General features: G+C 42.1%; 1 protein-coding gene, 1 non-coding gene and 1 pseudogene across 5 annotated transcripts in view; 2 read left to right on the top strand and 1 right to left on the bottom strand.

Annotated features, from left to right (window-relative positions):
- The first annotated feature begins 3955 nt into the window (after positions 1–3955).
- LOC119852388 lies at positions 3956–4169 on the top strand. Its single transcript, XR_005291640.1, has one exon. It is a non-coding gene; the product is annotated as a small nucleolar RNA U3 (small nucleolar RNA).
- A 2117-nt stretch (positions 4170–6286) lies between these two features.
- LOC119852393 lies at positions 6287–6474 on the top strand (annotated as a pseudogene).
- A 10569-nt stretch (positions 6475–17043) lies between these two features.
- WASHC5 (WASH complex subunit 5) overlaps positions 17044–23951 on the bottom strand; it is a 35840-nt gene continuing 28932 nt past the window's right edge. For all 4 annotated transcript variants that reach the window (XM_038388459.2, XM_038388463.2, XM_043507355.1 and 1 more), the window contains 6 exons: positions 21627–21730; positions 20914–21043; positions 20678–20774; positions 19537–19690; positions 19106–19193; positions 17044–17447 (listed from right to left, as the gene is read on the bottom strand). In XM_038388459.2, coding sequence (XP_038244387.1) covers positions 17391–17447; positions 19106–19193; positions 19537–19690; positions 20678–20774; positions 20914–21043; positions 21627–21730 — 630 coding nt within the window. In that variant the 3' untranslated portion in view covers positions 17044–17390. The remainder of the gene's footprint in view (positions 17448–19105; positions 19194–19536; positions 19691–20677; positions 20775–20913; positions 21044–21626; positions 21731–23951) is intronic.

Genomic DNA, 23951 nt, shown 5'->3' with positions numbered 1-23951 from the left:
GACTCTAGTCTGGTTTAAAGGAAAGCCTATGGCTACGTATACTTGCTTTTAAGTCAAACCTTCTGGGGTGGTTTCCAGAAAAACTGGGAGCTCCTGCTCCTTGGAAAATGGTAAAACTAGCCCTCAGGTTCAGAAAACACCCCTCCTTGGAGAGCCTGGCTCCCCATGGCTGACTTTCTCCAGTTTGGTCTCTAGTGCCAAAGAAACGTGCTCTGGGTGTCCCAAACTGCATAGGCTGTTGTTTCTAGAGTGCTCTTGGCTTGGCCAGCTAGAGGACTGTTGTCTTAGGCATTGCAGAGAAGGGAGCAGGGAGAAGATTGGTGGAGTGGCCTGCCTGTGTCTTCAGTTTATGCAAATGAAAGGGGATGGCTACTTTGAGCCGCTTTGCTTTGAAAGGCAGCCTACTGAAGGGGGCCGTGGAGGTTGAGAGTCAGGTTCTGCTCACATGAAGTTTCTTGTAGTGCTCTCTTGCAAAGGCCAAATTGTAGCAACCAGCAGTTAAGGACAATGCGCTGGAATGCCCTATGACTGGTGGGAGAGGGTGGGGGATACTGGCTAATGCTGTGCTTTTATGGATTATTGTCTCTAGGTAGTAACTAGAGAAGGGTGGTTGTGAAAAACTGGTCTTGCTAAGTGTAATGGAGAACTATAGTGTTTCTTTCTGACTATGAGAATAGTAATGAGTGCTGTTCAATAACAGCTACTTCTATGGTTGGAAGACTATCCTTTTCTGTAGGGAAAAGAAGTTCAGTTTGAGTGGTTAGCCTTGAGCTTGCTCTGCTGGGTGTGAAAAATAGATTACGTATACCTGCTAGGAAATACATTGCTTGTGGGTTTGGTAAACTAAGTCCCTGGTGGTGAAATGTTCTGTTTGCATTTCAGTTGTTATGTGACTGGGCTGTCATTATTAATAGGTTTTAGAAAAGGGCTTTCATTGCATGTGTACTGTCTCTCTGTTATGTCTTTGCTCCTAACCTCCGTAGTCAGTAGATTTACCATAAGAAAATTCCTTTTTCTCTTGGTTCTGCTTCATCTTCATAGCTATTTCTTTGCATGTGTACTGTCTCTCTGTTATGTCTTTGCTCCTAACCTCTGTAGTCAGTAGATTTACCATAAGAAGATTCCTTTTTCTCTTGGTTCTGCTTCATCTTCATAGCTATTTCAGTTCCTCCACTAAGTCTGAGAGTTTCTGTCACCATGGCACCTGTCTAATGTGCTCCACACTAGAATGGATGAATGACACTTCCCTGCTAACATGGCCAAAGCCATTGGTGCTTGGAAGATTTTGTCTGTTCCTGCCTGGCATTTTTGAGATCAGGAGGACAGTGGCCAATATTCCCACCATTCGCTTTCCCCGAGGAGCCTAGAATTCATCACCGACACTAGGTTATATACTGGTGAGCAACTTTCATCCAGGTGAATGGCAATTAGAAATTTTGACAGGGTTTATCTGGATTCTGGTCCAGTTCAAAGGAAAGCCTATAGCTCTATATCCTTGTTTTAAGTAGTATTCCTTATTTTCAGTTTTTATTAGTAAAAAAAATACAGGATTTTTTCCAAACATTAAAACTGGAAATTTTAAACATTAAAACTGAAATAAGGTTAAAAATTAAAAAAAAACAGGAAAAATAAAAAAAATGTTGTAATATACACATTTTACTACAGTATAATGAAATTTTTAATATTTTGTATCTCTCAGACCTAGTGATTTTTCCAGAAATCCTGGTTTGCGTATGCTCGCATAATTTTCTTCAACGTATCCTCACTCATGTGGAACCTCTTGCTGGCTTAGAGGTAGTCCAAGTTTCAAAATATGCACTCTGCATCAATAGATACAGGGGGTACACTCAAAGCTCACCATGCCACTTTGCTGAAGTTGGGCAGTGTGTCTTGATGACTGTTCCAAAAAGCCAGCACATCCAGTTTCGCATTGTCAGGATTAGGCAAGTTCATGTACGTAGTAAATTCCCCTTTCAGATTTGAAAGTTCATCTTTAGCGGAAAATGGTTGAAACACTGGCATAATGGTCTGCTGCAAATTTCACTTTCAGAAAGGGGTAAAACACCTGGATAACATCCCAAAAATAATATTTAGTACCAAATACGTCTGGGTTTAGGTAACGCATCACGGTCGTCTCCCATTTCTCGCTGAGCATTGCTTTGATGGTTTTGAACACTTGTTTGGTTTTCTTGTGTTCTGGGGTCAGAAGTATTTCCAGAAACAGCTTTTCTCACTATATGTGTCTCCTGCAGCTAGATGATTGAGCATCCTCAGCACAGACCCCCCACACTCGACCAGCTCTTGCTGCTGGTGGGACAGAGACTTGACCGGTTCTGGGAAAGGAATGGGGTCTATTGGTTATAGCGGGGTGGGCGGGGGGAGAGACTGGGAGTCAGGTCTGCTGGATTCTCTCCCCAGCTCTGTCAGGCATGTGGGGACTAATGGTTAGAGCAGGTTGGGGCTGGGAGTCATTCTGAGATCAAAGCAAGAGGGGCATTTCAAAGCTTACCTTACTACACACACAGCAGTCACAAGAAAGTTCAGAGCAGGGTGCCAAAAACATATCAGCCGGTACCACACAGAAATCAACACACATTACCATGGGTCATTATTAAAATGTTTTTTCAAAGGCTCACTGAATTGCATGGCTCACCACTCTTCTAATAGCCCTGGTATCTGGGTTGCTCAAAATTAGCAGATATCCTATCTGCATCTATGCCCCACCCCTGGGGAGACTTATCCCTCTTTGCTTCACAGATATTGTGAAGCACACAGTAGGCAGTTATCACCATGGGAATATCTTTTTCACTGAGGTCTAAATTCGTGAATAAATTGCACCAGCACCCCTTCAAGTGGCCAAAGTCATATTCAACCATCATTCTGCACCCGCTGAGCCAATTGTTGAAGTGCTCCTTTCTACCATCCAGATGTCCGGTGTATGTCTTAGTGAGCCACAGAAGTGAGTGGTAGGCTGTGCCTCCCAGAAGCATTATTGGCATTTCAACATCTCCAATGGTGATTTGGCCATCCGGAAAAAAAGTCCCTGCTTGCAACTTTCTGAACAGGCCTGTTTTCTTAAAGAAGCACAAATCATACACCTTCCAGGACCATTCCACACTGATATCAGTAAAACATCCACAGTGATCCACAAGTGATTGCAACACCATAGACACGTAGCCCTTTTTGTGTATGTACTCTGTGGCAAGGTGGTCTGGTGCCAAGATAGGGATATGAATTCCTTCTATTGCCCCACCACTGTTTAGGTGCCCAATTGGAGCAAAACTGTTTAGTATCTCCTCCATATTGCCCAAAATCACAACCCTTTTTAGCAGAAAGCAATTAATGGCCATGAATTATTGGATCACAGCAACCCCAACATTAGATTTCCTGACTCCAAATGATTCCCCACTGACAGGTACCAGTCTGATGTTGCAAGCTTCCATGCAGTAATCACCACTTGCTTCTCCACTATGAGCACATAGTGTCATTTTGGTGTCACTGTAGTGCAGGGCTGGGGCAAGCTCCATACCAGTTCCAGGAAAAAGGCTGTCAGCATACGAAAGTTTTGCAATTACTCATTCTCATCCCATACTTGCAAAATGATGCAATCTTCCAAGTCAGTCCTTGTTTCTTGGGAAAAGAATCAGTGCTCCACCGTGTTCACCTGAACACAACTGTTAGTGTTAGTGTTTAGAAAAATAAGTACCTGAAAACAATCTTGAGTGGTTTGATAAACGGGTGTAAATCAGTCACACATGAACTATTTTAATAAATAAGCCTGCTAACTTATGGCAGCCTATGGAAGGGAGCCATGGAGGGCAGAGTTGAGTGCCAGGGTCTGCTCACGTGGGGCTTCTCGTAGTGCTCTCTGTCTGGTGAAGGCCAAATTGTAGCAACCATCAGGTAGAGGAGAATGCGCCGGAATGGTCTGTGCCTGGCAGGGTAGGTGTTGCTTAAGGCTATGCTTTCAGGGGTCATTTCTCTAGTTGGTGACTGGAGAAGGGTGGCTGTAAAAGCCTGATCTCGCTAACCACGATAAGGAGCTGTAGTGTTTCTTTCTGAGCATGACGATGGCCGAGAGTGCTGTTCTGGGGCAGCTGCTTTCTGCTGTGGAAGAGTGTCTTGCTCTTCCTGTGCAGAGCAAGGGAAGGAAACACAGTCTGAGTGGTTAGCTTTGAACTTGTCCTGTTGTTGGGTATGAAGACAAGCTTGGCTGGGGCTGCTGGGAGCTGTGCCCCTGGGGGGTTTTGGGTGCTGAACTTTCAGCAGTGAAATGCTCCATGTGCTTTCAGGTGTGGTATGACTGGGCTGTATCTCTCAGCAGGCTTTCGAGAAGGGCTTTCTTTGTGTGCATACTGTGTCTCCGTTATGTCCTTGCTCCTAGTCTCTGCAGTCAGCGGGTTTACCATCAAAAGATTGTCTTTTTACTTTTGCTTGTTCTACGTCATCTGAATAGCTATTTCGGACTCCTTCACGTGGTCTGACCATTCTTCCTCCCACAGCACCTGCCTATTGTCCTTCACACTGGAACAAATGGATGACGCTTCCCTGCCGGCACCACCGGTGCTTGGGAAGATTTTGTCTTTTCCCGCGTGGCAAAGCTGAGATCAGCAGGATAGTAGCCAGTATTCCCACCATTCTTGCTCTCTGAGAAACCTAGAACCTGTCACCTAGTCTAGGTTACACACTGCCGAGCCACTTTCATCCAGGTGAATAGTGATTTGAAGTTTTGACAGGAAATATCTGGACTCTGGTCCGGTTGAATGGAAAGCCTATGGCTCTATAGCCTTGCTTTTAAGTAGTGTTCTGTATTTTCCGTTTTTATTTCTAAAACGAACATCTGGGAATTTTTCATTCAGTGTTTATTTTCCAAAGCTTAAAAGTGGCATGGAATCTGGTTCAATAGAAAAAAAGGAGAAGATTGTGAAAAATTGGGGATTGGGGGAAGATAGGGGAAAACTATGAAACTTTTGCAATACAAACATTTTATAGCAGTGTAATGGACACTTGCTTTTATTGTTCAAAGGTCCATTTTTGTTTCTCTCAGTGATAGGCATTTTCCCAGAAATCATGGTTTGCGTACGCTTACGTAATTATCTTCAAGATATCCTCACTCAAGCTGAGCTTCATCCTGGCTTGGAGGTAGTCCATCTTTGAAAATATGCACTCTGCATCCATAGATAAGAGGTACACTCAAAGCTTGCTGTGCCACTTTGCTGAAGTTGGGAAGTATGTCTTGATGACTGTTCCAAAAAGCCAGCACACCCACTTTTGCATTGTCAGGGCGAGGCAAATTCCTGAAGTAGTAAATTCCCCTTTCAGATATGAAAGGTCATCTTTAGTGGCAAATGGTAGAACCACTCTGGCATAACGGTAGTAGTCTGCTGCAAAATTCACCTTGAAGAAGGGGGTGAAACAGCTGGATTCCAAAAAGAATCTTCAGCACCAAACACTTTGGGGTTTGAGATTGCGGATCAGGGTCGTCTCCCATTTCTCGCTGAGCATTGTGTTGAAGGTTTGGAATGCTTTTTCGGCTTTCTTGTGTGCCGGGCTCAGAAGGATTTCCAGAAACAGCTGGGTTTTCTTACTGTGAGCTTCTCCTTCAGCTTTTGTGCTCACTTCAGCTGAGATTTTGGTTGTCGGGATGCAGTAAACGTCTCTATTGGCAAAGGTGTTGGCAGTAGTCGGCGAAACTCCAGTGTTTTCTGTGTGCCACACAGCGATTCCACGTTTTCAACGATGAATATTACCTTGGTGCGCAGAATCTGGCAGTCATTCTGGTTATTTGCCTGCCTCTTCAGAGTTTCTGCTTTCAAACCAACAAACTCCGGATGACTGAGGAGAGGTATTAGCACAGTCCAGGCAGTATTTACATGACGGACAGGAAAATACAAGCTCATCTCCCGATGTGGCACAACGGGGGTGAGAGCTGCACTCGTCTCGCGCTGCATAAAACAAAACCTTCAAATTGTTTGCATGCTCGGAAATGGCCCCGAATCCAATAATGCAAGGTTTAACTTCTTTCATTTCTGCTGTAGGAGAAGATGCTGACAGCGCAATATTAATCAGATGAGCGGGACAGGTAATACGTAGCAGCTCCGGTTTCTGATTGAGTTTAATGTCCTGGGCAAACAGAGCTACGTTGGATGCCGTAGTTGTGGCCAGTTTAGGTCACCATTTGACCCTTCTTTTCTCCACTGTGCAATAACCGAGCTGATTAAGCATCAATTTAGAATCTTGTTGTATGTCACATTGCTGAAATCACTGATATTCAGTAACCTGCTTTGGGACAGTGTCTCTGATACATCTCAAACATGTTAGCCTGGTCTTGCTAACCACGATGAGGAGCTGTAGTGTTTATTTCTGAGCATGACAATGACAGAGAGTGCTGTTCTGGGGCAGCTGCTTTCTGCTGTGGAAGAGTGTCTTGCTCTTCTTGAGCAGAGCAAGGGAAGGAAACACAGTCTGAGTGGGAAAATCTGGGAATTTTTCAACGTTTCTTTTCCAAAGCTTAAAACTGTCATGAAATCTGGTTAAATGTAAAAAAAGGAAAAGATTGTGAAAAATTGGCTGTGGGGGCTGGGGGAAGGATGTGATGTCATCACAAAAGAATGAGGGTTCATTCAGTTTGAAATCAAAGAGGAAAATAAAGGGCCAGGTGTCGGAAGGCCCAAAGTATCAGGAGGTTCATGAAAAATCAGACTAGACACTACATCTCTATCAACTCGTTCCATTATTTATCTCTGAAAGAATTGTATTTTCTTTCAGATATTTACTTTTATCCCCAGTTTTTTTACCAGTATTCCTGACTATTTCTGGGGCCTGCCAATTTCTACCCGAAACAATTTTCATGAAGCTCTTCTTTCGTACTCGTGTATAGAAAATAAAGAGCATCATTTTATTTGCAATGATTAAGGTTTTGTGACTTCTGCAATGGCCAATGTGGCTAGCTCCGGGACTACCTGAGCAGATCAGGCAGCCCTGGAGCCAGCTAAGCCAGCCGCTGCTTGGGCATTTGGATGTGTGAGGGGGCTCAGGGCTGTGGTTTGGGGTGACGTTTACATCAAAGGGCTCCCCGGATGTGGCCTGTATGTCCCTTCTATTCCTCGGCAGAGGGGCCAAGGGGCTCCACATGCTGCCCACACCTGCAGCCAATGGGAGCTGCGGAGCCGGAGGTCATGATGGGGATAGTGTGGGGAGCCCCCCTGGCCTTCCCTCCCTCCTAGGAGCTGCAGGGAGATGCCGGTTGGAGCCAGGGAGGAAGCCTGCTAGTCTCCCTCAACCCTTCCCCCCGCCAGCACCCGCAGCACCTCCAGACTGCCCGCCCCAGAGCACCCGCAGCCTCTTGGCCCAGGTTTTAGTTTGGAGTATGTAGTACAAGTCATGCATGGGTTATGGGCCATGAATTTTTGTTTACTGCTAGTGACCTGTCCATGACTTTTAGTAAAAATACCTGTGACTAAAACATAGCCTTACTAATGATCTATTGTTCGCGGATCTATTTTCACCATGTTGTCTATCTCATTAAGAAGTCTCTAGACAAGAGGATTCAGTCTCTTTGATGATACAGACACCAATAAGGACAAGTGAATTCTACTCACTCGGATATGTAAACAGGGTCTGCATGAGCGCTCTTGCGTGAAGGGCCTAGACACCATTTGACCCTTCTTTTCTCCACTGTGCAATAACCGAGCTGATTAAGCATCAATTTAGAATCTTGTTGTATGTCACATTGCTGAAATCACTGATATTCAGTAACCTGCTTTGGGACAGTGTCTCTGATACAAGAAACTGTGCATTCGGAGTGACTTGCTAACAGCTGAACTCAGCAAGAGCTGTGTTAAGCCGTGGGCCCTCAAGACGTTCCAGAGTGGTGGGCAGAGCAGGGCAGCAAGTGGAGTGGTGAGTTAAGGGCTCTGACAGCAGGGCAAGCCAGGTGCTTCCCGCCCCCAGCCAGGGTGGGAAGTGAACTCTGCAGCTGCATCTCTGAACTATGGGTCTGCATTGGCAGAGGACAACTGTGAGTGGGGTGCAAGGAAGGGAAGGGCATATTAAAGAAACTTTTGGTTGCTGGACTTAAGAACCTGAGGCAAAAGGACACTGGGGTGAGCCTTTTGTTCACGATTTTATGTTGATGAAGCCTGCTTGTGGTGTTTTCCCAAATTCCCTCCTTTTATTAAAAATTTATTTTCTACACTCAGGCTCTGTGCTTGTGAAAGTGGAAGAATTGTCTCTAAAGGCGCCCATGGGGTGGTGTATAATTGTTCCAGGTTAGTGGGTGGGGGCTCAAGCCATTTGCTGTGTTGTATTGTTGAAAAGGAACCCCTAGACATTGAACCCAGCCCTGGTTGCTGCCAGCTCCACCTGGCAGAAAGGTTACAGATACAATAAGGAATCCCTTCCTTTTCCTATGTGTTCTTCCATGTATAGACTGGAATGGTCCCTTAGAATATATATGTTAACTACTTATGCTAAATAATCTGTTCCAGCTGTGTGTGGCTCGAAAGCTTGTTTCTCTGACCAACAGAAGTTGGCCAAATAAAAGATATCACCTCACTCACCTTGTTGCGCTAATATCCTGGAACCAACATGGCTACAACTGCACTGCCTATTAACCAAACTTTGATCCTGCTTAGATAAAGTAGTAATTGTTAACAAATCAAAAGACTTTAAGGACAGAGAGATACTGGGCTGCAGGTATTTGGCTTAGGGGAGGTGTAAATGAGAAGATGGTGCGATTGTGTCTTAAAAAATATCCTCCCAGTCTCCCCCACACACTGTCAGACTAGAGATCTTCAGAGGGGGTGCTCTATGCCGTCAATGCCAGAAAGTCCATGCAGGACACTTTCAAAGAGAATAGGATTGGTTGAATATTTTTCGACCAAAACTGTTCCTGTTTCTCCCTTGCCGGAAATAATATTCTTGTTTCCTATTTTTTCCTACACATTCTCACTGTCACAACTTTTCCCAGTTAGAGACCAATAGTGTGAAGACGGGGCTTCTCGTCACAATCATCCTTTTTAGCCTTTTCCAGAGGGGTGGGGGAAAAAGAGGGAAAGAAAAAAATGGGAAAGAAAGGGGGGGCAAGGGGGAACCCTGAAAATAGAAAACTATTTTTTTGGTTTTCAAAATGGAAAGAAATCATTTGACGTCAAAACAAAATGAAAATATGTGTTTCATTTGATTTAGAAAAAATTTGGGGGGAAATTTTCCATCTGACAAATTTCAAAGAGGAGTTTTTCTCACAAATGTTGCACAGGAAATGGAACCAATTCTATAACTGACTCATTGGCATGGATAGCCCAAGCACTCAGTTTGCTACCGGCCAGTGTTCCTTCCAGAGGGCCTGGTATCCCTGTTTGTATTCAAAGCATCTTCCTAAATGCAAAATCAAGAAATGTTTTAAAAAATTAGCTAAAGAAGGGCAGACATAGGCTGTAGGGAGCAAGAGAAAGGCTAATTTGTGGTGCTGGGACCCTGGTTGGGCATAGGGGAGCAAGTTAACAATGCTAAGGACTCCAGGAGACACAGTCATTGCTCAGCTGAGTGAAACTCAACAGGTAGGAGTTTCTCTAAATTCTCCCAACTCCAAGAGTCTATAGGAGGACTGTTCCCAGCCTTATTAACTCTAGTGGTGTCTTGGGCAAGATGGCTGCCATTGGAAGTGTTGGGTATGGGAAGAGGGGAAGAAAGCCTGAAGGAGCCAGCACTGGATGTAGGGACATGCTGGGTGTAGACTCTGGAGAAGGCACTGGATGCTGGAGGAGTCTTGGTGCATGTCAGGAAGGCCAAAGATGAAAACAGGAAAAGGGAAGTTAGGAGGTTTTCTCCAAAACATAGCAAAGTTGGTTTCCATGGCAGCATTGACTAAATTCCTAGAGACAGCTACTCGCTACAATTTATGTCCTTTCAGGTGTTGCCATGAAAACAGAATTTCACTGTGTGCTAGCAAATGCAGATTCATATCAGGAAGGAATGAATCGGAGCAGATTAACCTGAAAGCCCTCCCCAATCCAGTGCTGTTCTGGAAATGAGCCCAGAGTGACTCTTTGGAAGGTTCTGAAATGTTCCTTTTTCTCTTCAACATCATATATTTTGCCTATCTCAACATTTGTGGGTGAAGCTGAGTCTGTGCCCTGGAACTGCCATAGTCTTGTAAGAGTGCTTGAGGAGACCTCCTCCCCAACGACCCATTCCCGAGTGAGAGACTTGGATAGAAATGTACTCACCTGCTGGTGTAGCTGATACTAATCTCCTCCTCACAATAATATCCAGCTTGCCAGCTACTAGAAGCCAAGCTTCTTGCGTAAACCTTTGCTTAACAGCTGGAGTGCATTTTCATGAGTCTCTGTTATATTGTCTTCAACCTTAGGAGTTTGTAGGACTAGTGAGAGGGGACATTCTGGGGGAGAGGGGAGATATGTGTGTGTAGATGCTAGGAAGCATATTTTAACAATCAGCCACATCCACTGGACAAATACCTGTCAGGGATGGTCTAGATAATACTTAGTCCTGCCTTGAGTGACCTCTCAAAGTCCCTTCCAGTTCTATAATTCCCCAGTGAGATCAATGGAAATTCTGCTATTGACTTCACTGAGCAGCGGATCAGTCTCAGACTCAGGACAAACTGACAGCCTCTGCCAATTAAAATGTCCAAGCTTACGAGGGGGAGTTTCTCCCAACTCATAGAAAAGGCTATGGCTGTCAGAGTGGTGAAGACCAGTCAGGGTCTCAGACCCAACCATAGCAATAACAACATGGAAAGGGTCAGAGATGAGATCTGGGATGGCGAATGGTGTTGAGTTGAGCTTAGGGTCACTTTGGTCGGCTAATTAAATTACATTTATACATTTCAATGAGGAAAAACTGGACATATCTAAATTCTTCAATTTGAGCATTATAGAGATAATTAACATACCATACTGATAATTGATTTTAATCAATGAGATGATAAATGCTCTTTAAAGGAATACTGAATACGAGAAGAGAAAAATCAATTTTGTGTTTGAGTTGAACTTCTGAATCTCTCATGGTTTTTTTTGTTTTTTTGGGGGGGGGGTAGAGAGTGTGACTTGAAATTAGGCACAAACCTAGAGATGATACTATGAATATAAATAGGAGAATTCTGAGTATGAGAGATATAGATCTCACCTGAACAAAAATTCTATCATGGTCTCACTCTCTTGCAATAGGAAGTGCATGAGTTAACTATGATGTCACAGATTATATCACAAAGCTGGTTCAGTATTCAGAGTGTGTAATCAGCACAAAAACTGATGGCGCATATGGCAACCATGCATTAATTTATGAAAGGTGCAAACGCCAAGAAGGGAAAGAAATTTGATAGGGTGTTAAAAGGCATTTAAGTAGGAATAATGGGATGAACCTGAACAAAAATAAATTGTGGGTTAAATATTATGAAATTCTTCCTAGCAATGTAATCTGAATGAAGAATAATCTTTCAACTGGAAATCCATTCTATCCTATCTCATCAATCTACCTATCTCTTAGATAATCAACTCTGACTTCTATGCCTGCTACTTATAATCACTTAAAATCTATCTTTCTGTAGTTAATAAATCTGTTTTATAGCTTATCTAAAACAGTGTGTTTTGGCTGAAGTGCTTGGGAAAACTCAGCTCAGTTTACAAAGCCTACTGTGTGTTCTCTCCACATTCAGGGAGGAGGGGACTGGGTAATGAGCGTACACTGGTCAGGCTTCTAACCAGTGTTAGATGGTACAGTTCTGGGGTGCAAGGCTGGGGAGCTATGGGGAATTGGCTGGAACTTCCCTATTGATGGTTCATGAGTGGTTGAAGAATCATGTATGTAACTCAGTTATTCTTCCTGGATTGGGCCCCACAGGCAAAGGAATATTTACATAGATACATAGATACTAAAGTCAGAAGGGACCATTCTGATCATCTAGTCCAATCTCCTGCACAACGCAGGCCACAGAGTCTCACCCACCCACTCCTGTGAAAAACCTCACCTATGTCTGAGCTATTGAAGTCCTCAAATCGTGGTTTAAAGTCTTTAAGGAGCAGAGAATCCTCCAGCAAGTGACCTGTGCCCCATGCTACAGAGGAAGGCGAAAAACCTCCAGGGCCTCTTCCAATCTGCCCTGGAGGAAAATTCCTTCCTGACCCCAAATACGGCGATCAGCTAAACCCTGAGCATATGGGCAAGATTCACCAGCCAGATACTACAGAAAATTCATTCCTGGGTAACTCAGATCCCACCCATCTAATATCCCATCACAGGCCATTAGGCCTATTTACCATGAATATTTAAAGATCAATTCATTACCAAAATCATGTTATCCCATCATACCATCTCCTCCATAAACTTATTGAGTTTAATCTTAAAGCCAGATAGATCTTTTGCCTCCACTGCTTCCCTTGGAAGGCTATTCCAAAACTTCACTCCTCTGATGGTTAGAAACCTTCATCTAATTTCAAGTCTAAACTTCCTGGTGGCCAGTTTATATCCATTTGTTCTTGTGTCCACATTGGTACTGAGCTTAAATAATTCCTCTCCCTCTCCGGTATTTATCCCTCTGATATATTTAGAGAGAGCAATCATATCTCCCCTCAACCTTCTTTTAGTTAGGCTAAACAAGCCAAGCTCCTTGAGTCTCCTTTCATAAGACAAGTTTTCCATTCCTTGGATCATCCTAGTAGCCCTTCTCTGTACCTGTTCCAGGTTGAATTCATCCTTTTTAAACATGGGAGACAAGAACTGCACACAGTATTCCAGGTGAGGTCTCACCAGTGCCTTGTATAATGGTATTAAAACCTTATCCCTACTGGAAATACCTCTCCTGATGCATCCCAAGACCGCATTAGCTTTTTTCACTGCCATATCACATTGGCGGCTCATAGTCATCCTATGATCAACCAATACTCCAAGGTCCTTCTTCTCCTCCTCCGTTACTTCTAATTGATGTGTCCCCAGCTTATAACAAAAATTCTTATTATTAAACCCTAAATGCATAACCTTACACTTCTCACTATTAAATTTCATCCTATTACTATTACTCCAGTTTACAAGGTCATCCAGATCCTCCTGTATGATATCCTGGTCCTTCTCTAAATTTACAATACCTCCCAGCTTTGTATCATCTTCAGACTTTATTAGCACACTCCCACTTTTATGCCGAGGTCAGTAATAAAAAAATTGAATATGATTGGTCCCCAAACTGATCCTTGAGGAACTCCACTGGTAACCTCCCTCCAGCCTGACAGTTCACCTTTCAGTAGGACCCGTTGTAGTCTCCCCTTTAACCAATTCCTCAGTCTTTAATAAGGCTAAAGAGGATCTTAGGGATAATGGTAGCAGGACAAATGGGAATGAGGATATGGAGGTAGATATTACCATATCTGAGGTAGAAGCGAAACTCAAACAGCTTAATGGGACTAAATCCGGAGGCCCAGATAATCTTCATCCAAGAATATTAAAGGAATTGGCACCTGAAATTGCAAGCCCATTAGCAAGAATTTTTAATGAATCTGTAAACTCAGGAGTTGTACCGTATGATTGGAGAATTCTAATATAGTTCCTTTTTTTAAGAAAGGGAAAAAAGTGATCTGGGTAACTACAGGCCTGTTAGTTAGTATATTTACCTCCCCCCAGGTTGTGAATCATTCTGGAGCATAGACAGCTGGATGCCTGGCATGGGGCTGCAGTATGCATGCCTAGAGACAGAACATAGATGCCTTGGGAACTTTTACTGTAAAAATTTAAACTCGCTTGGCACTTAGGCACCTACAGTGTTTGGCGGTAGCTGAATGGAGGATTGTGAATTCCAGTGGGGTTTGATTGTGGCAGTTAGGCACCTAAAGGGCCTGCTCTCAGGCCCCCACCCACCCTGGGCTGGTGGAGGGTTCACGGCTCCCTCCAGCTGTCCAAGCTCCCAGGCCGGGCTCTACTTCCAGCCTGGCTGGGGGGCAGGGCCTTGAGGGAAAGAGGAGGGGCAGGAGGGTTGAGCCTTCGGTGAAAAGTGGAGGGGCAGGCCCATCCACTTTCAAAAAGTGGGAGGGCCATGGCCCCCCTCTTCCAGTGCCTCTGTTTGGGTGGGTATGACGGGGTCTGCAGAGTGCAATCTAAACTGTGGGACCACTGAAACCTCTATCTCACCAACCTGGGGTATCCCTCTCACACTCTGATGCTGTCAAGCCACAAACCTCTGGCAGGTACTGCATTTACACAGACATCACAAGAAGCTTGGTCTCTAGCAGCTGGATATTATTGTGAGGAGGACATTAGTCCAGAGGGCGAGTACTAATGACTGGAAAATGTAAGTAGTTTTGTTCCTACCCGCTAGGGCTATCCTGCCCCTATTAATTAATGTACAAAACATTTAAATATTACAAATACCAGCTACAGTACTCTCTTTATGGAATTGGTAGTTTAATTCTGACCACAATGACAATACTGAGGGATGGTTACTGAATTAATCCCATCTCTGGAGTGTATGCAAGTGCTTTGTATTCAATTCATTAAGCCACAATGAGCTCGATTCAGAAAAGGACTTAAGTGCCTAACTGCCACAATCAAACCCCACTGGAATTCACAATCCTCCACTCAACATTTGTTAGCAGTGGCCACAAAAAGGTGTCTGGGATAGCACAGTTTTCCCCTTATATTTAGGAAATTACTGCAATAGCTGAGGTAACCCTGAGTGAGAACTATTAACTTTCTTTTTATGAACAATTTTATTGAGAAAGTATATGGAGACTATAAACTTAGAACATTTCTCAGCTTTTAACATGGCATTTAAAATAGTATTTTGTTAAACCAATTCTAATGAATGTAAACCCCAATTCCTCAAGTTTACTGAAACAAGAACAAAAAACCTTATCATTCACGGAACTGACACTTGTTCCAAAGACCATATATCTATACGCCCGCTGATGTTTCTATAACTGCAACTGCTTCTTTACACATTTAAAAATAATTGTTTAAAGTGGAAAATATTTTAAAAATACCTTGGGACTGATTCTGATCTCACTTGTAGCAATTTTGCACCATTTTAACTGCACTGATTTCAATACTATTGTATTAGGATAAAACAGGAATAAATGATAGTAGAATGAGGCCACCTAGAAACAAACCAAATTTTTAAAACACATTATTTTCACAAGCAATGTTGATTTTGAAGTCTTATGTTTTTTGTTAAAATTATTTTCTACATCATCAACAGTGGTCTATTACTTAACAGCTACAGTAAAAGCTCTTTTATCCAGCACTTCACCAGCTGGCAAGCTCTATAAAATGGCATTTCTGATTTGCACTGAAAGTCCGATTTATAGTGCGATTGGTGTGGGGCTGGCAGGGGGCTGGGGAGGGGCTGCAGGGTGTGCTCTGGGAGGGGGCTTGAGGAAGGGGATTGGGGCACAGGAGGGGCTCAGGCGCTCACCTGGTGGCTTCCCGCAAGCAGTTCCCTGTCCCTGCTGTTGCTGGCAGAGGCACGGCTAGGCAGCTCTGCAGGCACGCTGCCTCCTTCCCTCCCCCCAAGTGCTCCCCTTGGGAGCTGCAGGGGGTGGTGCCTGCAGATGGAGGCAATGTGCCTGCTTGCAGAGCCACCTGGCCACACCTCCTCCAGGAGCAGCAGAGACAGGGAGCTGCAGGAGGGAGCGCTGCCCCCCATCCGGCACCCCGAGCCCCTCCTGGATTCAAATTCCCTCCCAGAACCCGTGCCCCACAGCCCCTCCCACACCACAGCCCTGCACCCCTACCCCACACTTCAAACCCCTCCCTCTGCATTAACCAGCATTTTTAATTTACCAGCACCCCCCCGTTTCCCCGACATGCCAGTTAAAAAAGCTTTTACTGTATCATCAATTAAAACAAAACAAATATTTGAGACTTAAAATATCTGCTGGGGAATTGTGATGTATCATTCCATATTCTTTATGAAAATATGCTTACGATACGAATGACATAACAGATGTACTTTATGCAAGATGGCTCATGTGATATATCATTGAAAAGGATATGATTTACTTAACGTGATTATAAAATTTGTATGCATCATTTCTGTATCCAAAGTTAGGAATATTGATTATGTATCTGTATATCAACTATGCTACTTTGGGTGACATCCACTGCTAACACTTCAGGTACAAAAATGGAAAAGCCAGACAGGGCAGATGGCCCATCAGCAATGACAAGGACTGTGAAAAGCTTGACCTTCCTGCAGACTCTCCATACTGCCACTGACTCATGGACTGTGATCCTACTTGTCACCTGATACTAAAACATTACCTGGAACTTCTTGCAACTTTCCCAGGGAAGGGGGGAAGTGTCAAGTTTGGGAGACAAAGGATTCCCACCTTATGTAAACCCTATTTAAGGGGGGTAGGGGAAGAAGACAGACAGGACTTCTCTCCATGGCCTGTCTGCCCAAGAAGAGAGACTGCAAAAAGGAAGGCAAGGGGGGAGAGTCCAGACTGAGACGGGGTATAGTCTGAAAAGGAATATAACTGGAATTCTAACCCACTGAAACTTTGCAAATTGCCTGCAACAATATCTAGGGTGAGAAATACTATTTGTAACCAATTTCTTTAGTGAAACTAGCTTAGTGTGCATGTTTTTGATTTCATTTGCTTAGTAATCTGCTTTGTTTTATTTGTTACCCCTTTTACCACTTAATCTGCTTTTTATAGTTAGTAAAATTTGTTTTATTATTGAACCCAGTTTCTGTAATTTCTAATTGGGGAGAGGGGGCAGGGGGAAATAAGAAGTGTATACACCTCTCTTCACCTTGAGGGAGGGGGCGAATTTCATAATCTATCTTTGGGTCTGCACTCCCAGGGAGGTGGACATCTGGAGTGCTGGAGCAAGTCAGGAACCTTCACTAATAGACTGTTTATTTCTTTGAGGACCTGATCCTTTGCTCATTGAAGTCAAGGACAAAGCTACCACTGATTTTAGCCGTGCAAGGCCTAAATCCAGGCCTAAATCCTCTTCCAATGTGTGTTCATCTTCTAGATGGTACTGCGTAGGGAACTCATCATACGTGAAAAAATCCAAATCCACTGCTTTCCATATTATTTTATTTGTGATACAAAAGTCAAACTTCCACAAATAGTTCTTTAGAACATAAAACTAAACGATTTTGTACATAAACAATTACATACAGCATTTATAATGTGCAGTACAAAATGTGTGCTGCTTGGATGTGATAGAAATTGCATATGATATCATGATTTAAACAAGATTAGTTACATGGACTAGTGCTGACAGTTACATTTTATTCAGACCTTTGTGGTTATTTCCCTAGACACAGAAAACACATAGCTCTGAAGTGCTATTATTTTCTTCCTCTGCCCTCTCCAAGTTCACTTGTTTTGTAATTGCAAGAAGGCTCATGCTTATTTCCGCATTTACAGAACTGTTCTGAATTCATCAAAAATGAAATTAGGCACATGTGCTTCAACAACCTAAAGAAACAGAGAACAGTAACTCTGTTAGATATTCCATAGCAACATCCAGCCATGAACACAGCAAACAACGCTGCCCATGGATATTACATGTAGGTCCCCCACTAAGTAAATGCTCAATGTTATCAATGTGGACTAGCTGGGTTTCTACTATATATACACACACACTTGGAGACCCAGATTCTTTCCTCCACAGACATCTGCTTGGCACATGAGTTTGGGTACAGTTTCAGGGAGCTGTAACTAGCTTCAGTTTGCGTTAGAACATCCCCTGAGATGCTCTAACTTATACCAGCTGTCTGTTGTAGTTGAGAATTGGCAGAGCACTGGCACACTCTGCTCTGCAACCTCATGCCCCAACATCAGGGAGATCTGGGTCAGGCTATGCCAGCCAGGCATTGCAAAGTGGCTGGAACAACAGGAGATAATCTGGAGAGGAATATTCTATATCTCTGACTCAGGAGCACTGCTTAGCAATGCCCTTTCCCAGAAACAGCAACTTCCCCGCACTTTTCAACTTGTTACTTGTGTTACAGTTTATAGCAAATGGTATTAGACACAACTTGTAGTGAGATGCAGAACTGCATTATGCGATGAATAAATTATTGGAGTCATAGTAAACTACAAAGTTAACTTTATAAATCCAAATTGTAATGGCTGCCTTTCATGTGAAACTTTAGTTTATTGGTATCAAGAGGCTGAGAAGGAGGCTTCAATGTCTTAAGTAAAATTTGTTACTGCAGAATTTGTTTCGCCAAATTTAGAAACCACCCAAACCCATGGCTCTCCATTTAGAACCCAAACATCACCCAATTTATCTGTCCTCATTTCAGAGTGCAAAATATCCCATGACCACAGTCTTATTTTTTTATTTATTTATTTTTTAAAAGATGTAACATGTCCCTCACAAATGCAATCACTAGAAGATGGGATGAGCAGAAAGCAAATTCTTGTCCTGAATTTCATAGAAAGTTGAAATAGTAGCTAAATGACTCTTCAAGGTGGGGATGATGTGACAGAGATGGGAGCAATGGTATAAAGCAATTTGACTGACACACAGAGTTGCTAATCAAGCAATTTCTGGATCGTATGGACAAAGGCTTCACAGTGACCTATTCGCAGATAGAAGATTTTTTTCACTTTTATATGTCCTTTAAGATTCCTTATTCTGAGCACTTAAGAAGACTTGATACACTTGTTTGACATGCCTAACTGGTCAGTCTCGACAAAGAGATGCCCTGGACCTGAGTGAACAGATGTGGTGAAACTGCTAGGCATGACCCCCACTATTCATAACATCTGCATAAACCAAAATTAGCTCTTTTAATAAAGGGCTCTGAGGATTAAGTAACCTTTTAAAAAGGACAGATAAAAATGCACATGAAGGCTAGTCCCCAATAACAGGAAAAGCATCTATTGTATTGACCACCCAATTACAGGCTCCCATTACAAGTAAGGATTGGAAAATGTAAGCAGTAAAAATCTACAGCCAGGGCTTTTGACTAACAGTAGAATACTTTGAAGATAATGGGCCAGATCCCCAGCTGGTGTAAACCCATGTACTTCCTTCGGTTCTGATGCCAGTTTACACTAGTTGAGGATATGGTGTATTTTAATGCTCTCCCAACACCATGCTGAATCCAAGTTTTCTTACTTACCTTTCTTGGTAACTTTGTATAACGAACATAATCTTCTAGGAACATAAGGGCACCCACTACATCAGCAGGCATTTCTGGTATCTTCTGGCTATAATACACAAAAACACACACACACACACACACACACACACACACACACACACACACACACACACACAAATGAAACTCATGCAGCTGGACACTGTCTTTTTGACTAACTAAGATAAGTTTTGTTAAAAAAATACCAACCTCCCACATAATATTTATTCATGTAGGTCAGTGTGCTGTGGGATATCACCACAAACACAAAAAGAGAGACTAGGACATGACACCTAAATATATGATTAAACATATTCTAATCAAATTACAGACTTAAAAAAAAAAGAAAATGTTCAAATAAACTGAAAGTCCTATACAAAAGGACATTAAAATAAATGTGAAAAGAGAGATACCTTGTGCACTGCTCCATTGTTGAGCGAATAAACTGACCAATCAGAGCCAGAAATTGTTCAGTGTATCGTGAATGAAACTGTTTCAACAGAGTGAGGAGCCCAAGCACTAAAGGGGGCCAGTCAATTGGATCTGCTGGCTTTTTGCACACCATTCCTGAAAGGAAGACACCACATTTTCCCCTCTATTTTCACAAAAACATCCTTTATATCACAGCCAAACAAGAATTATTCTCAAGAGGCTTCATGCTAATCCTGTTTTTACTTTTCATATGTTGGTCCCCGGGTTTGGGGACATCAGATCAACCTTGTCAAATCCAACCCCAGTCACTCCAAATCCTGAAGGGCCCTCTCCACCCTGTAATTCATACGGGGCTGGAGACATGGCTTTTCACTCTAGTTAACAGTCATACAACTCCAAGGAACTAGATCCCAAGTTAGGTAGTTTTAAACTAACCAATAGGAAGAGCCTGAAAGAGGCAAGTTTCTAACTGGGGTGTAGCTTTTTAGAGAAACGGGGTTAGGAGGAGGGGAGATACAGGGCTTACGGCCACCTAAATCTAAAGAATGAGGAGCCATATTCTTATTTTCTCCTGCACCCTTCCCTCGCCCCCCGTAGGGCCCAATCCAAACCCCAATTAAGTCAACTGAAGCCTTTCCATTGACTAAAATAGGGTTTGGATCAGGCTCACAGCTCAAAAGCTTTCCTGAGTTACAAAGTCAAGATGAAATCTCAAAACTTACTTCCCCATCTATTTAGGACGTACTTCTGGTATCTAAGTTCTCTGCCACATTAGCAGAACCCTGTAGCTAATGGATAGTAATACATTTGCTGCATTACTTTACTCACGTTAGGTGAAGCAGATGGTTGTGCATATTACCTATATGTGTTTGGCCTTGTACATTCAATTATCACTGTTAAATATTTACGAAGAGGTCCCCTGTTACATCACAATTTACATAATGCAGTTAAACAGCAAGTTATAAATGAAGTTGTACATAGAGAGGCCAGAGAGGGTCTGGTTTGTGCTATATATAAAAACAAAAAATCTAGCCCATACATTTTAAGTCAAGAGCCGAATATCTTGAATACATCTACATTTACACAGAGTCCAACTGTATTTTTGTAACAATTTATAAATACCTAGATTTTTGTTGTACTGAAGTTTTGGCAGCTGGGCAATCAGAAATAGGAAGTTGACTGTGGGGAAATATGGGAGTCGTTTTGTAGTTATATATATCTGGGAAGAAAAAGGAACACACAGTGTTTACATGCTGATCAACAGAAGCTACACGAGGAAACCAAAATAGCGTAGACCTTATTTGTATCAGAACTTAGTGTATGTATTGGCTAATATCACACAATAGCATGTATCAGACCTTATTCAATGGGTTATGAATGCCAGCTGCTTCCAGATAGGCTGTGATTTCATACAAAAGTGTGTTGTCTTCTTTAGGGTAAGGCAATGATGGATTCTGATAATGGGCTTCAATGTCAGCCAAGATTGCTCTAAAATGGCAAAAAGATAGAGATAAAGTTTATCTATTTCATTATAAATGGATAGTTCAGTTAAAATAATAAATAATATTAATAATAATAATAGGCAAGCCTGAAGTCATACTGCAATTGAGAAACATAGGTCATATTAAAGTAAAAAGTTGCAGATATTGACTCTTTGGAAATTGTTACAAGCAATAATCAAAGAAAAATAAACTGCTCTCAGTTTTTCAGATGCTCCTTTTACTAAGGGCATGTATTTCAGTGTTAGCACCAGCCAGGATCTGCAGAATTAGAAGAAGTAACAAAGCACAGAATATGGTGACATTTTTACATCACTGTTTTTATCTCTTATCTAAATTTGACTTGCATTTCAGATATATCCAAAATATTGAATATATTCAAAAACTATCTTTTTATTGGCATTTAAATTAACAGCTAGTTGCAGCAACTATTGTTTCTGAACTTGCCAATGGTTATCTGAATCTGAAACTGCCAAAACTTTGCCATTTTTTTTTTTTTTTTTAAAATTTGGCTCAATTCACAACAGCAATCACCGCCACATATAATGCTATCAAAGCATTCTGCTTCTTACTTATTGAGATTTTCCAGAGCGGCTGCCAAATGCTTGGAATCGAACCTGCAGGAGTAATTTAATTCATTGGTAATTTGCCGTCTTAAAATTTGCATCTGACCAACCTGTAAAGGAAAAATAATAATAAGGAAGTAGTGAAAACAATGTTTGACTTTTCAAAAAAAAAAAAAAAAAAAAAAAAAGAGAAAACATGTCTAACAGTAACCACTTACATTTATATAAAGCCTTATTCCAGAGAGATTTAATCCTTTACAAACTGATAAACTATTTTATAATCAAGCATCTGCCCACCAATGAAGTTGCACCTTGCGTCTAGGTGAAATGTAGCAGCCTTTCTATAGGCCAGAGCAGCTGCATTAGAGGGTAGTTTAAGACAGAAATTTGAACCAGTGATTCTCAAGTGTTTTCATACTAGGGGCCATTTCTCAATATAGTAAGAGTTTCAAAGCACATCTCCCCTCCTGTACTCTTCATTCTGATCCCTCCTTGACCTGTGCCATGTATACTGCTTGGATATATGACAAAAGAAAGTATTAAGGGGACAAAGTGAAAAGACCCGTGACGTGAGGGATGCAACTAGTTGCTTATGTCATCTCATTTTGTATCTGTGCTGTTTATTTCCTTGCCCAAATACTTAATCTCCTCTAGTTTCCTGCAGTCTTCATTGATTTTTAAGTCATTTGCAGTTTGAGTCTCATATGTATTTAATAATAGAGTCATGGGGTCATTGATTACGGTAAAATGTACACTAGCAAAACTCCCACCCAGACATATAAAAGTCAGCAAGACAGGGAAAAGAGAGGTGCTTATTAGAGTTTAGTGGGTCAAACATAAAAGCTTTTGAATACCATCAAGAGATCCCTGGACAAAGCTACAACAAACCGCAAGTATACGCACTTGAAAACTGTCGAATGCTTCACCATTGTGATGAAAGCAGTTCTGAGAGATCCTGCTTTATTCCTGAAGCTGAAGAAGTCATTTTAAGCCAGAAAGTGTTATTGCTCAAGTTGGTATTTGGCCCAGAAACCAGGGCTGAGTACCCCTCCTCTTGCAGAAAATGCCATGGGATCATTAATGACGGCAAGCAGCCAAGGTATAGGTTTTGCCTTTCAGAAACACAGCACCTCTAGCAATGCAGATATGTGATTTGGAAATACTAACAAAGAAAAAAGATTCACTAACACCACTTTGGGCAGCACCTTGGGTTTTCCTTAGAGAACTCCCATCCCATTACTGACTTGACTCAGTCCTGCTTAACGTGTAATACACTACAGAATCACTGGAAGAGGCAGAACAACTGCCGATTCTACTTTTCTAAAATCATTACATTAAAATATGTAACTGTGACAGTCTGTACCCGTGTTCACCCCTTTTACAAGACTATGATAAATATTGCACAAAGTATGTCTTATTTGAAAACTCATAATTTGCTGATCATTATTGTCCTGGTATAATATGTGCAGCAACACTGTATGTAAAGTTATAAGACTCCTCTATATGGTATTACCAAGATTTGTTCCAAGGCTGGAGGGAGCAGCCACAAACCAGTTTCCCAAAGACAAAGGTTAGCCAATGCATCAGCCAGGTGTCAACAAAATCAAATTGACCATCGCCTGGTTAAGTGGCCATTTTTTGGCAGGAAAGAGGATGTGGGTGAAAATATACAACGTGACAAAAAGTCAGCTGAGGGTTCCCGTCCACACAGACTTTGTCTCCTGAACCTCAGCTAGAGATGATTCTCAAAGAAGAGAAAAAGCTATAAGAAAGAGGAGCAGATGCCCCAAATGATTCCTCCATTTCTCTCTACTCATGGCATCAACAACACTTGAACAAAGGAAGCAGCACTGGACTGGAGGAGGGATCCTGACTGAAAGGAATTCAGCTAGTAAGAATACTGAAATGTGATGAATTTTGCTTTGAATTCACTTACCTTGTTAAATTAGGGATTAGTCGAGTTTTACTTTTATTTTCATGTAACCAATTCTGATTTTTATGTCTCCTTACTTGTAATCACTTAAAATCTATCTTTTGTAATTAATAAGCTTGTTTTATTGTTTTATCTAAACCAGTGCGTTTGGGATTGAAGTGTCTGAGAAACTCCATTTAGGATAAGAGGATTTGTGCATATAATTTTCTATTAATAAAATGATGGGCTTTATATGAACTTTTATTGTATCAAGGAGAGAGCTAGGCAATATAAAATTATGGGGAATGTCTGGGACTGGGAATTTGCTGGTGTTGCTCTGCTATGTAATGCATGAGTGGCTGGTTATAGCACTCAAAGTATAACTGGGAGTAACTTACATACTGGAAGCTGTGTGTGAG

The sequence above is a fragment of the Dermochelys coriacea genome, chromosome 2 (assembly GCF_009764565.3).
Source record: "Dermochelys coriacea isolate rDerCor1 chromosome 2, rDerCor1.pri.v4, whole genome shotgun sequence".
In the NCBI taxonomy this organism is placed as follows: domain Eukaryota; kingdom Metazoa; phylum Chordata; order Testudines; family Dermochelyidae; genus Dermochelys; species Dermochelys coriacea.
Note: the sequence above shows the minus strand (reverse complement) of the source record. Positions and strands in the feature narration are given on the sequence as shown.